Below are 17,709 nucleotides of genomic sequence, written 5' to 3'. Positions count from 1 at the left end.
GGCATTCTCAATTCATAAACTGTTTTAGGAAGTCTAAGGAGCCAGTTGAAAAATTGTCAAGCTATAGAATGCCTTGTGCCTGTAGTTTAACCCCCCCCCCCCCCCCTCCCCCAATAGCCTAAATATAACGAAAGAGATCGTGACAACTGACCGGAAGTGTCTATGCTTTGATACACATGCCACCATTTCCAAATTTGGCGGCAGATGATGACGTCACTCCCACTGGGTCCCTTCCTGCGAGCAAAAAGGTTAGAAGCGCGAAGAGGTCGTGTGTTTTCCAAATTTTTTTAATTTGAGGTCCTTTACAACACAAAAAACGGCGTCTATTGGTGAGTAGGTTGATGTACTTCGTGAGTACTTGTAAATGTTTCTGTATGAGTTTGAAAGTCGCGTGTTTATAGCTTCACCGGCAGTTGTTTAACACCATGGCGAATGAAGAATGCAAAATGTTTTGAAAAATATTGCAAGCTAGCTTTCTTCAATGAGTAATGTTATGATAGCGACTGTGGTAGGCATTTATTTTGTGGAAGAAACCAAAACAATGTGCCTTAAATCAATGCTGATGGTTAAAATAGATTTAGCTTTGATTTAATGAGCGTAATGGGAAGGAAAACCCGACAGTCTGGGCCATTTATATTTCAACTCTTACTGTTTATAATATCAGTCACAAGAGTGGGTATTTGTGTAAAGAAGGACACGGTCGTAAGCTTAGCTATTATCGGGTTTTCGTGTGGTCGAATAACCTTTGTTATTTCGTCTAAGGTGACTTTTTGGATGTTTTAGTTTATCTCCGTAGGTGGTCAAAATATGGCACGTACAATGTAAATTTCACAAAGATCGATCAAAACCGGAAATTTTGTTGCTTCTTTTTAAAGCCCGGGTGAATTTTAAAGCACCTTTACTTATGAGTACCTCGATTTTGAGACGATCGATAGACGAAGCGTAGTTTTCTTTGTTAATTATTTCGAAAGTCTGTGACAAAAATTTGAACTTGCAAACAGGATGATTTCCGTTTTCAGCCTTGATCACGAATTGAACTAATTATAAATTGAAAGTTGCATGACTTGGAACATTAAATCACGCGCAGGTCAGAATTAATGAACAGAAGTTTTTTGTTTCAGTCCTTTGTATTTCATAGGTATGAAAACTTTGCTTGAAACTAGCTACATAACTAGGATAGATAATTTTTTTTTTATTATTGACTTTTTGCAAACTTCTGGGCCGGGCAAGTTTAAACTAGCCCTCTGTAACGTCTGGTCGATATCTGCAATAAAATGTTTTCAATTGATATTTGCTGACATATTTAAGGAAATTTAAAACTTATAAATAATTATCACATTCCTTTTCTTAAGGTGTGAATTCTATTTCAACATTGTATAACACTCAATTTTCAAGTGAAGTGTAAATTATATTTGAAAATAGATTTTCACTTAAATATTGATGAGTTCTGGTTTACAAGAGAGTGAGTTCAAAGAGAGTTTTTGATAAGTCTGATGATAAGAAGCAATGCTTAGATTTAAAGGTTGGTAATTTTGTAAATTTAGGAACATTTCACCAAACAAAAATACTCCTTGACAGCTATATCGATACTGGGGTATTAATAGTATATTGGGTTAGTTTGAAATTTCTTTTGTCCTAAGAATTCCATCATCTAAGTCAAAAGAATATTGTACATAATATTGTTCAAGATGAAACTATTTGGAAGCCACTGTGTAAAGAAAAATTTAAGAATCTCCTTTTGCTTAGTAAATGTGTGTGGAGTACAGTTGCAGTCTGAATTCAGAAGAATAGAAGAAGGTAATCCATTAAATTACATGTAACGCAGCTTTTAATCTGTACATGCATATATGTAGGTTTCTGAAATCTTTTCCATTTATAATTCTCAACTATGCTCAAACAATGCACAGCAAAAAGTGGTGGTTAGATCTTTGACACTTGTGGCATAACTACTGTACTAGAAATGGAAACATAGCTTATAATGTTTCTGCTACTTGGCTACAGTTAGCCGAGACATCATAGGTATTTTCAAATGATGTTTGCACTCGGTGATTTCAAAGCAAGGTTTACATATGATTGTCAATTGCTTTATACACTTTTCTCAAAATATTTTTAAATCATAATTTTGTAAGTTGTACATGTGTTTTCATTTTTATCGTGTAATCCCTAATGAGACATTGTTTTAGAAAAAAAGTTACATTTGATAAGTTTAATTTTGCTTTAATAACCCCCTACCCCAAACCCTCTGGAAATTCCAGTTAAGCTCTATACATTCCGACCTATAATTTTTTTACTTTCAAGACATGTCGGTATTTTAGGATTTCTGATGACCTTCTGTGGCAAATTTATAGTTACTAAGTATTTCTACGTAACTATTTTATTATCAGGTGTTTGTGTGGTCGAATTACCTTTGTTATTTCGTCTAAGGTGACTGTTTGGATGTTTTGGTTTACCTCCGTAGGTAGTCAAAATATGGCACATACAATACAAATTTCACAAAGATCGATCAAGACCGGAAATCATGTTGCTTCTTTTTAAAGCTCGGGTGAACTTTAAAGCACCTTTACTTATGAGTACCTCGATTTTGAGACGATTGATAGATGAAGCATAGTTTTCTTTCTTAATTATTTTGCAAGTGTGTGACAAAAATTTGAACATGCAAACAGGATGATTTCCGTTTTCAGCCTTGATCACGAATTGAACTTGTTATAAATTTATATTTGCATGACTTGGAACATTAAAACACGTGCAGGTCAGAATTAATGAACAGAAGTTTTTGTTTCAGTCCTTTGTATTTCATACGTATGAAAGTTTTGCTTGAAACTAGCTACATAACTAGGATAGATAACATTTTTTTTATTATTGACTTTTTGCAAACTTTTGAGCTGGGCAAGTTTAAACTAGCCCTCCATAACCTCTGGTCGATATCTGCAATAAAATGTTTTCAATTGATACTGTATTTGCTGACATATTTAAGGAAATTTAAAACTTATAAATAATTATCACATTCCTTTTCTTAAGGTGTGAATTCTATTTCAATATTTTATAATTAACACTCGATTTTCAAGTGAAGTGTAAATTATATTTGAAAATAGATTTTCACTTAAATATTGATAAGTTCTGGTTTACAAGAGAGTGAGTTCAAAGAGAGTTTTTGATAAGTTTGATAATAAGAAGCCATGCTTAGATTTAAAGGTTGGTGATTTTGTAAATTTAGGAACATTTCACCAAACAAACAAAAATATTCCTTGACAGCTGTATCGATACTGGGGTATTAATAGTATATTGGGTTAGTTTGAAATTTCTTTTGTTATAAGAATTCCATCATCTAAGAATATTGTACATAATATTGTTCAAGATCAAAACTATTTGGAAGCCACTGTGTAAAGAAAAATTTAAGAATCTCCTTTTGCTTAGTAAATGTGTGTGGAGTACAGTTGCTGTCTGAATTCAGAAGAATAGAAGAGGGTAATCCATTAAATTACATGTAAGGCAGCTTTTAATCTGTACATGCATATATGTAGGTTTCTGAAATCTTTTCCATTTATAATTCTCAACTATGCTCAAACAATGTACAGCAAAAAGTGGTGGTTAGATCTTTGACACTTGTGGCATAACTACTGTACTAGAAATGGAAACATAGCTTATAATGTTTCTGCTACTTGGCTACAGTTAGCCGAGACATCATAGGTATTTTCAAATGATGTTTGCACTTGGTGATTCCAAAGCAAGGTTTACATATGATTGTCAATTGCTTTATACACTTTTCTCAAAATATTTTTAAATCATAATTTTGTAAGTTGTACATGTGTTCTCATTTTTGTTGTGTAACCCCTAATGAGACTTTGTTTTAGAAAAAAGTTACATTTGATAAGTTTAATTTTGCTTTAATAACCCCCCACCCCAAACCCTCTGGAAATTCCAGTTAAGCTCCATACATTCCGACTTATAATTTTTTTACTCTCAAGACACGCCAGTATCTTAGGATTTCTGATGACCTTCTATGGCAAATTTATAGTTACTAAGTACTTCTACTTAACTATTTTATTATCAGGTTTTTGTGCGGTCGAATAACCTTTGTTATTTCGTCTAAGGTGACTGTTTGGATGTTTTGGTTTAAAATATGGCACGTACAATGCAAATTTCACAAAGATCAATCAAAACCGGAAATCATGTTGCTTCTTTTCAAAGCTCGGGTGAACTTTAAAGCACCTTTACTTATGAGTACCTCGATTTTAAGACGATTGATAGACGAAGCATAGTTTTCTTTGTTAATTATTTCGCAAGTGTGTGACAAAAATTTGAACATGCAAACAGGATGATTTCCATTTTCAGCCTTGATCACGAATTGAACTTGTTATAAATTTATATTTGCATGACTTGGAACATTAAAACACGTGCAGGTCAGAATTAATGAACAGAGGTTTTTGTTTCAGTCCTTTGTATTTCATACGTATGAAAGTTTTGCTTGAAACTAGCTACATTACTAGGATAGATAACATTTTTTTTATTATTGACTTTTTGCAAACTTCTGAGCCGGGCAAGTTTAAACTAGTCCTCCATAACCTCTGGTCGATATCTGCAATAAAATGTTTTCAATTGATATTTGCTGACATATTTAAGAAAATTTAAAACTTATAATTATCACATTCCTTTTCTTAAGGTGTGAATTCTATTTCAATATTTTATAATTAACACTTGATTTTCAAGTGAAGTGTAAATTATATTTGAAAATAGATTTTCACTTAAATATTGATGAGTTCTGGTTTACAAGAGAGTGAGTTCAAAGAGAGTTTTTGATAAGTTTGATAATAAGAAGCCATGCTTAGATTTAAAGGTTGGTGATTTTGTAAATTTAGGAACATTTCACCAAACAAACAAAAATATTCCTTGACAGCTGTATCGATACTGGGGTATTAATAGTATATTGGGTTAGTTTGAAATTTCTTTTGTTATAAGAATTCCATCATCTAAGAATATTGTACATAATATTGTTCAAGATCAAAACTATTTGGAAGCCACTGTGTAAAGAAAAATTTAAGAATCTCCTTTTGCTTAGTAAATGTGTGTGGAGTACAGTTGCAGTCTGAATTCAGAAGAATAGAAGAGGGTAATCCATTAAATTACATGTAAGGCAGCTTTTAATCTGTACATGCATATATGTAGGTTTCTGAAATCTTTTCCATTTATAATTCTCAACTATGCTCAAACAATGCACAGCAAAAAGTGGTGGTTAGATCTTTGACACTTGTGGCATAACTACTGTACTAGAAATGGAAACATAGCTTATAATGTTTCTGCTACTTGGCTACAGTTAGCTGAGACATCATAGGTATTTTCAAATGATGTTTGCACTCGGTGATTTCAAAGCAAGGTTTACATATGATTGTCAATTGCGTTATACACTTTTCTCAAAACATTTTTATATCGTTATAAGTTGTACATGTACATGTGTTCTCATTCTTAGTGTATAATCCCTAATGAGACATTGTTTTAGAAAAAAATTATATTTGATAAGTTTACCTTTGCTTTAATAACCCCCCAACCCCAACCCTCTGGAAATTCCAGTTAAGCTCCATACATTCCAACCTATAATTTTTTATTTTCTGGACACGCCAGTATCGTCTAGGATTTCCTATGACTTTCCATGGCAAATTTATAGTTAATAAGTACTTCTACTTAATATCCTATATTCGCAGTCAGCTAATTATGTCCGCTGTCATTTTCTTTACAAGTAACAAATTTTTTTAAAATAGATCATCCTTATAACCAGCAAACAGTGACATGTACAAGAAAAGTGATTATATCAATCTTGGAGCCTTCAGTCCAAAACTGCAAATAGATCTCTCTCTTTCCACGATAGCTGGCATTTCTGTGAAAATGAATATTTAGACCCCATAAATTTAATGTAGTTCTTTCATTAATTCTTTCAGATTCTCGTCCTCTTCACAGAGGCTCTCCCATGGCTTCTCCGCACAGGAATTCCCCTGTGTCCTTTTCACATAGTGGGCATAGCACTGACAGCGACAGCAGCATTGCCAGCGCACAATATCTTTTCACTGATGTCGCTCACAGCAAGGACCTGGTAACTGCCCTCAGGTTTTTACGTCGAGATGAAGACTTGTGTGACATCGTGTTGAGAGTTGGCAGTACTAGTATTTCAGCTCACAAAGTTGTTTTGGCTGCAAGTAGTCCATACTTTAAAGCTATGTTTGCTGGTAAGTGCAGTCAAAGCTCTATTAATGGACTGTCCTGTGGGCAGATACCTACAATGTAATTGTAGGAATACACTTTCAATGTAATCTAGTCTCGGCCATATATAAATTTCACTGCCTTTTAATCTTCCATAAGCAGACACTTTTTGAGGTTTCAAGAGTAAATGGTCTTAAGGGAGCTACTTCATGGTTTGCACATCTTGAAAAGTTTAGCCTAAATTTTTCAAGTTTGTTGTTTGTAGTCTGTGTCAATCTTCTCCTTCCTTAACTATCCTTGTTCCTTTATGGTTTATTATTATTTCTCTGGTGTTTTTCTTGATCTTAGTAAACTATTATTTTCAGGTTTCCTTCAATTTACATGCAAAGGTAATTTTGTACTTGGCAAAAATAACTCGAAATACCGTGACTGAACCCCTTAGAGTGTCTACTTGTGCTGAGTATTTTAGCTACAGTGTATATGTACCCCTGGGATGGGCTGCCAGTCCATAACTGGATTGTCTCTTGCAGGACAGAAACAAAATTGTTATGGGCAAGTTCGTACTATGTGATGTTCAAGTGCAAAACATCATTGTCACTAGCCCCAGGGCAAGGATTCAATTTCATCTCTCACAGTGCTCTGATTTGAATTCCTTCAAAAATTTTCCCAAAAAATTAAACTTGCTCAAAGGGCAAGCAATGGACAGAATATACTAGCTGAACTGAAAAATCCACTGACCCAGGCTATCTTTTGGACAGGACTTTGTTTGCACACTGCATCCAATGGTTCCTATTTATACCCCTGAGACACACTGTAATTGCACTAACCAGGACTTGAATCCAGACCACTTGATCCAGAGTCCACCGTGCTATAAATTGCAACCACTATTAAATTAAATTAATTTTTAATTAACAGGGGGCCTCTCAGAGAGTCGGCAGAGCACTGTGACATTACAAGAACTTGACGAACGTGCAATGGAAACCATGGTAGATTTTTTCTATAGTGGTGAAATTGAGATTTCAGAGAACAATGTTCAGGACCTTCTACCAGTGACCTGTGTTCTGCAAGTGCAATCTGTGCAAGAGGCTTGTTGTGAGTTCCTGAAAAGGCAACTTAGCTCTGAGAACTGCCTTGGTAAGTTAATTAGCAACACTTGTGCAGTGTACGCAATGTATCTAACTTTTCTTGCAAGTTTATAGTGATTGAGAAGAAGTTGGTAGACACTATCAATTACAATCAGAATGTTCAGTGTTGATAATAAGATATCTCCCAGGATAATAATTATTGTTAGTAGTTATTACTTATCCAGAAGCAAGTAAAGTTGTGTGCATGTGTAGCCCACATTAGGGAGCTTATAAGTAATAACAATGGCAACGCAGAGGAATATGTCCAGCAAAAAGGTGAATTCATTTTATTGCATTTTGTCTTTGAATCTTGCAATTATTTTAGTACTACAGTACTGTAGATCTGTTCTGTGTGCCTATCAGTCTTGAAACGTGCTAAAGCTAAAATTGCAACAACAATTTTCTACTCCAATAGGAAATACAAAAAATTAGCTGTGGTCTTTCATGTTCTTTAAAATACCCAGAACATTGTCATTTCATGTTGTTGGTTGCAGGGGATGGTGAAGAAATGTACAAAGGTTTATAATACATGTGCACAGCTATTGTTCTGCTCATTAAACCTTTTGTTTCATGACATTCTTGTTGTTGTTGCTCTTCTGGCTTGCTTACTTATAAGCTCCCTTAATTTACTGTATATGAACAAGAGAATCGCCTCAGTGCTCATGCACTTCATTCTTTTCTTGTTTGATGTCAGGGATTCTACAGACTGCAATTATTCCATTTGGTATAATTGTCCCTTTCACTTGTGGTGACTTGAGATGTGAATCATATCCAAATGAATCTTCAACATACAAATGTGTCTGCATAATCAGTCAACTTTATTGTCTGATGAAGACTGCATTTTTAAGTAGTTAGCTGTCGCATCATTGCAATCTGCGTCTCAGTTGACTACATTGCCTGACACAAATGATGATACGATATAAATTGCACTTGTAATTATGTTGATCACAACACATACTGAAGTATGACACTACACAGAAAAACAACCGCTGAAAACAAACAGGCAAACAAACAAACTTGTAAGCAATCATGAGGCATAAAACAAAACTAAACAAACACACCAAAACAACAAACCGTAAAATTTGTACAGCAGTGCCTTTCTGCTTTTCAGCTCAACAACTTTGAGCCGTCATCAAGTTCTTATAGATCTCCTAGGATCTCCTTTCCCTTAGGATTTGTATCAGTTGCATGTATTTTTATTGTAAAACAAAAGAGAGTTGTCTTTAGTTAAAATAAATTATTGCTGATTGTTTGCAGGAATTAGTGCTTTTGCTGATCGGCACGGTTGCACAGCTTTAGTGTCATCTTCAGAATCATTTGCTAGGCAACACTTTATTGATGTTGTTCAGAGTGAAGAGTTTATGGAAATCTCTGCTAAGCAGTTGACACGACTCTTGTCTGATGATGACCTCAACATCCAATCTGAGGAGCGAGTGTTTGAAGCTGCTTTAGCATGGATCAAATATGATGCTGATGTGAGACAGGTACAATAAGTCTGTAAAGTTCCTTATTATATGGTCAACTCTGTGAGCAGGCAAGATAAACGGAATCTTGTGCTGTGATTGGCTACCCGAGCAGGCAAGATAATCATATGCTTTCTTGCCTGCTCGGAATTACCTGCAGTGTCCCTTAAGAAAATAGTGTTCTTTTTCCATACAATAAATCCTTTATTGGCCAAGCTTGTGCGGTCAAGAAGGCTGGATATTAGCCTAGTTCTTTTTTTTTTTTGTTTTTTTGGCGTGTTTATGGACCAAGACGGAGTCTCTAGAGGTGCATAAACACGCAATTAAAGAACGAAACCAATACCCAGCCATCTTGACCAAACAAGCTTGGTCAATAACCCATATGTAAGTGACAACCCTTGAACTTCAGTTTCAGATTTAGCAGCGTTTTTGTGTGGGTACATACTTTCGGAGGGCCACTATAGTTTGGGTAGCTTTAAGTTATTGTAAGCTAATCAACTGATGTGTAACTCGAGGAGAAAACATTGATTTGTTTCACACATGTACAAGATAAAAAAGAAATATATACGTAAAATTAAATCAGAACGAGCAGTTAGCAAGTAGTTAGCTTGCGATAAAACGATCAATTTCTGACATATATATGTCATGATATATATATATATATATATATATATATATGACACATACTGACAACCGTGAAATTTTGATCGTTTTTTTCTGGAGGGTTTTTCTATTGTTCACTGTGCCAAGCTTTTAATGCATATTCCGACTCTTGAGTTGTTTACTGCTACCCTTTAAGTCCTAAAATCAAACTATGAATTCTCCTTATTTATTGGTTACATTTCTTTTAATTCCAGTGTTGGGAATTTGATACAATGCGATGACATGTGTAAGTGTAACATATTGATCTTTTGCTCAGGAATCTGCCCCTGAAATCCTCAGCAATGTTAGGTTTCCTTCGCTGTCAGCGGAATTTCTAATGGATAGAGTAGCAACAGAGGAAATTATCAGAAACAACAGAGCCTGCAGGTAAACTTTGTTGAAAGCTTTTTATCTGATAATTGTACGTTGTATCAAGCTCATTTTTTGGCTGAATCTCTCGAACGATATCATTGTGCGTCCTTGATAATGGCTTTCCCTGAATGACTAACAACAAAATGCACGCAATTTCAATGTGGGAATCTGGGACCGAATCAATTATAAACATTCCTGAAACCCTGAGCTAATGGCCACGCAGGTAGACGCAAGTGGAAAACTTGGGTCTACTTGCGACTCTGTTTGGCCAGGCCTTACGTGCACTTGCGTTGACTTGCGACGACTTGCGCTCACTTTGATCAAATTTGCACGTAAGTCGGCCCAAGCTTTTCACCGTTTGGCCACCCATCCCAAGTCGACGCAAGTTAAGTGACGTTTATTCGTTGTTAGTATAAATCTACTAGCGTTCTATCACGAATGCCGTTCTCTGATTGGCTACGCTACGCACTATCTATTCTGTGATAGATTGTGAGTAGAGTAGCAGTGTGCCCTTATTCACAAAATGAAGGCCGCTTCTTGGTGTTTTCGAAGTGTCTGTGAAGAGGATTTAGATAAAGTTTTGAACTACTAGTAGATTTATACTAAAACAATTAGATTATTCGCTCTCGATTTCTATCGCGTGATAGTTGACGAGGGCGCAGCGATAGAAATCTCGAGCTCATAACCTAATTGTTTAATAGATAGTGAGTAGCGTAGCAGTGTGGCCTTGTTCACAAAATGACGGCCGCTTCTTGACGTTTTCGAAGTGTCTGTGAAGAGGATTTAGATAAAGTTTTGAGCGACTAGTAGATTTATACTAAAACAATTAGATTGTTCGCTCTCGATTTCTATGCTGCGCCCTCGTCAACTACATTTGTATCACGCGATAGAAATCTCGAGCTCATAATCTAATTGTTTATTATGGCATCCTATTAGCCAATGAAATACAAGATATCTTTGCAGGGTTTCAAAGCCTTTTTTTGTGATTTGCGAGGAAACTTGCGAGTCCGTTTGGTCACCCTTGGCCAAGTCTCTTCGCAAGTTCAACTTGCGACTGTTTGCGAGCCCGTTTGGCTCAGGGCTTTACAGCTATATAGCTATATAGCTGTTACTTATCCGTTATTTTAACTGGTTCTCATCGTTGACTATTCGCTCACAGACGATCGCGCGCTCTTATTTTCCACATGCCTCGATTGCTCGGAAGCTCATGGATCGTAATATGTCAAACACGAGAGAGAGTGTTTTACCACATTTCCAAACACCGAGAAAAGAGTTGAAAATACGACGCGTAGCGGAGTATTTTTGACCAACGTCGAGGTGTTTTCAAACGTGGTAAAACAGTTTCTGGAGTGTTTGATATATCTTCTCAATCGAAACTAATTCAGAAGAGGAAATAGAGCAATAAAATCGTAAAAAAATATCTACGATAATGAAGATCAGACATCTAAACACCGTCACGGTTATGATTTACTTTGTTTAAACTTGATGAATTACTCAGAAGTTCAAGCTTATAAATGCAGTGAACGGCGCTAATTTTTTTAAATCTTTTTTTAACAGTGATCTTTTGCTGGAGGCCACAGAATGTCTTCTTATTCCCAAGCGAAAATCTCAGATGCACAATCACAGAGTAGCTCCCAGGAGACCAACATCTGTCAATCATGTGCTGTATGCTATTGGCGGAATGAGCCGCAGGGAAGCCAGTAAAAGTGGAGAGAAATATGACCCCAAAGAAAGAAAATGGAAAACTATTGGTGAGGTTATTCTTTCATGATATCAGCTCGCGTTGTTGCTAGACTGCGAGCAGTCTCTCTTTAACTTGAAAATCCGTGGGGAGGAACGCAAAACAAGTAAGCATGCGAGTAAGACTGCGAAGCCGCGAGTCGCGAGTAGCGCGGGCGTCTCGCAGGCTCACGACCGCTCACTTGTGTTGTGTTGTTTGCGTTCATAGCCGCAGATTTTCGAGCAAAACAGAGTCTGTTCACAGTCTACATTGTTACTGTCCTAGCTATTCAACAACTTGAAGTTGATAAAGGGAAAACTCATCTCCCTAGCGAGGTTATGAAGTTCATGAACGCACTCGCTTAGCTTCACGAGCTCGCTACAGCAGCTAGTTTCTTTTCATCAACTTTTAGTTTATGTTGAATAACTAAGTGTTTCACTTGTCCACCGAGATAACCAAACAGTTTCTTCAGAAAGTTACGATACCTTTGTTGCCATGATTTCTCAAGTGTTCTAGAAACCCGTCATACGTTTACTAGACAATAAGCATGAAAATGCATTCTGTTTGACGATCGCCTGTAGTCTACACTGAAAAGAACAAGACCGCTGATATTTTGTATCGTATGACGATTCCCTCCCAAAAGCTTTTGAAAGTGGAGGGTTACATTTGTAAACTGTATGCACTAAAACTCTGCTAACAGGTAAACGTTGCGAACAACAAGATAAAGAAGAGCAAAATATACTTATTTTCTTCCATCAGTGTCGTTTATTAAACTTTTGATATCTGCTTATCAAAAACAAAACGTGTTTTTTTACCCCCCCCCCCCCCCCGGGGAGGAGAATCCCATATGAAAAAGACGGGGTGGCTCGTCGTACTGTTTAGGGGTTAAAAAAGCGGGTTTGGGAGTTCTTAGTGTTCAACCTCAAAAGGTTCACAGCGGGAGGGTTTTGGCTCGATTACCACCACTGTTCGGAAAAGGAGCCCGCGCTCCGAGTAACGTAAACCGAGAGAGCGGTGGAAATCAAGCCTATTTAGGGTGTTGAGCCGAAAAAAAGTCAGTGTCAGTTAATATGTTGTTTTATAATTGGTGCCCCTTAGGGATGAAAAAAAAATTATCAAGCCACGCCCACAAAACGGGATCGTGGTGCCTCTGCGGGGTTCTTTTCAAAATTTCCGAAGAGCACCCCCGTCCTTTTTATATAGAAGTCCTCCTCCCCCCCTGGGGTATTTTGAAGACTCAAGTTAGTTAACAAACGTTTTTTTCTCTTCCTTTCTCGATCAAGGCGACATGAACATTTGCCGTTGGGGTGCAGATGTGGGTTCATTGGGGCCGTTTCTTTACATCTGTGGAGGCAGTGACGACTCCTCCCGGCTGGAGACAGTCGAGAGGTTTGACCCGTTTGCTAATGTGTGGGTACCGTCTGTGCCCATGTCGTCGAGTCGCAATGGTGTTGGTGTCACAGCTGGGAGTGGGAGAATATATGCATTAGGTACGTCATGTGGGACGTCTTTCCACTGATTGGTTTGTAAAGCTCGTATGACTACGTTAGCTAATCAGGGTGAAGGCCATTTTTTCGGCTTAGCATTGCGCTTTTCAGTTGAGTATCGTAAAGCCAAAACCAAGTGATTACTTTCAATTGGCCAGTCACAAAGGACACAGACAATCCAGTGAACCAATGAAAAACTCGAAGCAAACATGTGTAGCCGACGCAAAGCGCGGGAAAACGCAAGCTAGCGCGTCACGGTTTGTTTTGTTTTAACATCTCATTGATTGAGAAATCAATCCCTAAGCGTAGAAATGCATTCTAACTCAAGCGCGAAGTACTTTCAACACTCAAGTGAAAACCGCTTCATCATATATTAAATATATCTAACAGGAAGACCGATCGGAGCTACGCAGCTTTATCCCGCCGTTGCTAGCGGCCGCGTTCCATATTTTCCCGCGCTTGCGAACCTTTTTTAGCCTCAGTCACTTGATTTTCCGCCCTTGCCATTACGTCAGAGTACATGTACATGCCCTCTCGCATTAGCCAGAGACCACTCGTCTTCACGCTTCAAATGTCCATTAAGGGTCTTCCTTACTTCGCCAGCGGTTACATGTTTTCTTGTTTTACCGGTATTTACTTGTTTTCCAGCGCATCTTCCATTACAAGTTTTCCCGTTCGCTAGTTTATCTATGCCTCGTATAACATCTTTAACGTCCCAAGACAACATCGGCTAACGTTAAGTTCTTGTCACTCACAGGTGGTTTCGACGGCTCCATGCCTCTGAACACGGCCGAGTATTATGATCCCAAAATTGGTAAATGGACGGAGATCTCTCGCATGAACCAGTGTCGTTTTGGTGTGGGTTGTGCCGTATTACACGATATGGTGTATGCTGTGGGAGGCACAGATGGTACAAACCTGAAAACTGTGGAAAGATATGATCCAGAGCTTAACACGTGGACGATGGTCGCTTCCATGAGCACTGCAAGGTTTGTTTCATTATTTGTTAAAATTGCTGAATCAATACTCAAATAACTCATCACATGAGTGATTGTACATGAAGGGACAGCTCAATAGCTTTCATTTGAATGGTCACACACTAAAATTTCATCCACAGACTTAAACGTTAGAACCACCTTGTACAGCATAATGAACAATACCACATGGAAGTACTGCTCAATAGCTTCCATTTGAATGGTCACACACTAGGATTTCATCCAGAGACCTAAAAAGTAAGAATCACCTTTTACAGCACAATAAACAGTACCACATGAAAGTGCTACTCAATAGCTTTCATTTGAATGGTCACAAGAACAACCTTGAACAGGTCAATAAGCAATGCCACATGAGAGCACTGCTCAATAGCTTTCATTTGAATGGTTACACACTAGAATTTCATCCACAGACCTAAAAGTTTAAACGCCTTGTACACACATGAAAGTACGGCTCAACATGGTTTCATCACCCTCAGGATGAATACAATACGGTTCAGCCTTCTAAATTGTTTCTTTCTCATCCTTGCTCAAAGCTGGAAGAACTAGGAAACAAAGTTTACAAGTCGTGATTTTAATGAACAAATTCTCCTTAGTAGTCTTTATATCTTTCTTATAGAAAAAGTTGGGAGAATTAAATTGAAAACGTTTCATGTTTTTGTAGAAAACAAGTGGGTGTCGCTACATTAGGAGGTTATCTTTACGCCATTGGAGGGTGTGACCACGGACATCGATATGACACGGTGGAGCGTTACGACCCAGGGAAGGATGAGTGGGTCACCGTTGCGCCGATGAGCACCCCACGGAGTGGGTGTGGGGTCGGTGTTTTGGATGGTTTTATTTACGTGGTGGGAGGCTACGATGGCACTTCGTATCTGAGTTCAGTTGAGAGGTAAGGTTTGCATGGCTGAGGTAGTTTATATACATTTACATGTAGGTGAAACTTTTTGTCGCCGGTCTAGATTATCTCGCGTGTTCCAAGGTGAAAGGGCTTCACTCACAGTACCACATGAAATTGCTGCTCAATCGCTTTCACTTGAATGGTCGCACATTAGGGTTCATCCACAGACTTCAAAGTTAGAACAACCTTATACAGCATAATAAACAGAACCACATGAAAGTACTGCTCAATAGCTTTCATTTGAGTGGGGTTCATCCTAACACTTAAATGTGTAACATCTTTATGAAGCATCTTGTACGTCATAAATAATGTTTAAAGGTAATGACGCAAAGAATCTTTTTATTTTTGTTTACCTGGGTAACGACATAAACTAGGGCCTCATTCGTGTGCTTGTTTTGTGCCCCTAGATACGACCCCTTGTCGAATGAGTGGCACCCAGCACCTCCTCTGAGCCAACCGAGGGACTGTGTGGCAGTTTGTGTGGCAAGCTGTAAAAGGACATTTAGTAACAAGAGACTGTTTGGGGAGCCGTCATCGAGTAGAACTCCAGCCGTCTAGCGATGATCTAAACAGCGTCATTTAGAACTTAGCACGTGATGTGCAGAGGGGGAATTTGGTTCCATTGAGATGAGGTTTGGACCTTACCACGAGGCGACCTTTCAAAAGCAGTTCACAGTTTGGTGACAGGCACTGTCACGTGTTGACCACATGTCGAATGGTGGCACGTGATCAAGTTGCACGTGACCAAACAGCACGTGTTTACACTGTGTGCGCAAAGGTTGCAAGAAGCAACAAGATTGCAGAGGTACACAAGAGGTGCATGGAAGGAGCATTTAAAATAAGAGAGTGTTTCTTAGAGAAACAAAGCGTTTACACTGTGAGCAAAGGTCGCGAGAAGCAAGATTGCAGAAGTCAAAAGATTGTTGTACACAAGAGGTGCATGGAACAGGCATTTGGAATAAAAGAGTGTTTCTGAGAGAAACAAATACAAACAGAACCTTTTGGGTGCACAAGACGACATTGACAATATTGAATGTGGGCCTACTCAATTTACAAAGGAAATGAATCTGCCTTATCGGCTGGCGTACCTATAAAAGTACCAAACTGGAACAAAAACGCTTTAAGAATTGTTGCGGAACGAGTGATCAAGAATCTTCGACTCTGAAAAGATTACGGCGGAGAACGTTGTCTTGGACTACTAAGCAACTTTGGTCTTTGAGACAGTTGATATGTATTAACAGTATTTAAATAAATAGAAGTAAATGACTTGGTATTTCTTGTAATGAAAGCTAAAAGAAATGCGATTTGAATTTAGCGCGAGTACAAATTCAACTATGGAATTCATGTGTAGCAAGTTAATGCTACGGACAATTTTCTGGGAAAATGACGACTCTTGAAAACACAGCATAACACATAAGCCATCGTACACTAGTAGAAATAGGACAGTGTAAAGTTTAAATCTTTTGGTATCTTGAATAAGTTAGTAATAGAGAGGTTTATAGGAAGTTAACTGGGATTTCGTAACTATGGTTATTCCGACTGGCATGCAATATGTTAAATTTGGAAAACAATTAGTCAAAAAGAGTATTAACGAAGTTAAAACCGATGGATAATTTGAGAGGGTTTTTTTTTACTTTTGACAAACCACAAGGAAGATATTCAAAGAGCACTCACTTCGCCGGAAATAGAATGGGAAAAGTTGCGAGAGACATGGTTTATTTTAATTGTACATGATTCGCTGAAAATATAGAGGCTTTTCTCTAATGGGTGCCGAGGATTTATGAATGACCCAATTGTAAGCAGAACCGGCTCAAACAGTCTCTTGTTGAGGTTACTGGTAGCTAACTACAAATTAACTTGATTTGCTGTCTGAAGTTGTATGTCACTAACGACAAGAATATTTAAACGAGTTCAGATGGGTGAAGTCTGTACTGACAAGAATCGATTTCAGGTCGGGCCAAATTAATCTTTGAAAACTTGTCATCAAATAGCACTATTACTTTATTGCACACTGGCGAATTTGAAGTCAGTAGTTTAGAAAAGGAAACGTGAATATTTTAGAGAAAGAGGTCCAAGATTTAAATGAAGTAGCTAAACAAATATTCTGAGGTATGGTTTGTTGCAAGATAACAAAATATAGTAAACGGAAATTTACAAGTCAGACTTTTCGTCAAATCTGTTAGACACGAAACCTATGAAATAAGTTTCACTGAAATGTATATCAAATTGTCAGATATTTATGCTTGAAATACAGATTTATTTTATTGACATTCGTGATTTGTTTTGTTTTGTTTTGTTTTGTTTTGAATGAGGAAAAATAGATTGATAAACTTGATCTTGTACCAATTGATTCTGCACGAAGCTTAGCTGTTTTCTGAGATATTGATCACAATTTTAACAGTTGGCTGAGACGAAATGGTGGCTATTTTTGAACTGATAGCAGAGATTTGAGATCTGCAAATTGTATTGTTAGCCGAGAAGTGGGGCTGATATTTTTCCCTGATGCTCGAGAAATCCCCGAAGATTGTACTCAAAAACCTCGTTCCCAGGGCCTTTCCCTTATAGATTTGGAGGGGCAGAGAAAAGCCCTGGTAACGATGTTGTGCGTTCAACTGAGACTCCAGCACTCCCATCCTGAATTGCTGGATTGTAAGAATGAAGTGCAATTCGCAACATTAAAAGAGTCGAACCTTTCAGAAATTCCATTAAGCTTTAGAATTGAACTAATGAATGAGCTGGAAAAGGTAAAAACCGTTCCTAAAAAAACCCACCGACCGCTTCGAAACATTACACTGAAAACAAGATAAGATTAAAGTAAT

At 37.7% G+C, this 17,709-nt stretch overlaps 1 protein-coding gene across 1 annotated transcript; it reads left to right on the top strand.

Moving 5' to 3' along the window:
• Positions 1-137: 137 nt before the first annotated feature.
• Positions 138-17,160, top strand: LOC110049061 (kelch-like protein 20). The gene is made up of 10 exons (XM_089287498.1): positions 138-329; positions 5,931-6,215; positions 7,105-7,323; positions 8,571-8,797; positions 9,696-9,805; positions 11,348-11,541; positions 12,794-13,000; positions 13,755-13,986; positions 14,654-14,881; positions 15,298-17,160. The coding sequence occupies exons 2-10, from the start codon at positions 5,960-5,962 to the stop codon at positions 15,446-15,448; spliced, it is 1,824 nt and encodes a 607-aa protein (XP_089143624.1). The 5' UTR covers positions 138-329; positions 5,931-5,959; the 3' UTR covers positions 15,449-17,160.
• The last annotated feature ends 549 nt before the right edge of the window (positions 17,161-17,709 follow it).

The sequence above is a fragment of the Orbicella faveolata genome, unplaced genomic scaffold, assembly GCF_042242905.1.
Source record: "Orbicella faveolata isolate gen_17 unplaced genomic scaffold, um_ofav_v1 contig_14, whole genome shotgun sequence".
Classification (NCBI taxonomy): Eukaryota; Metazoa; Cnidaria; class Anthozoa; order Scleractinia; family Merulinidae; genus Orbicella; species Orbicella faveolata.
Note: the sequence above shows the minus strand (reverse complement) of the source record. Positions and strands in the feature narration are given on the sequence as shown.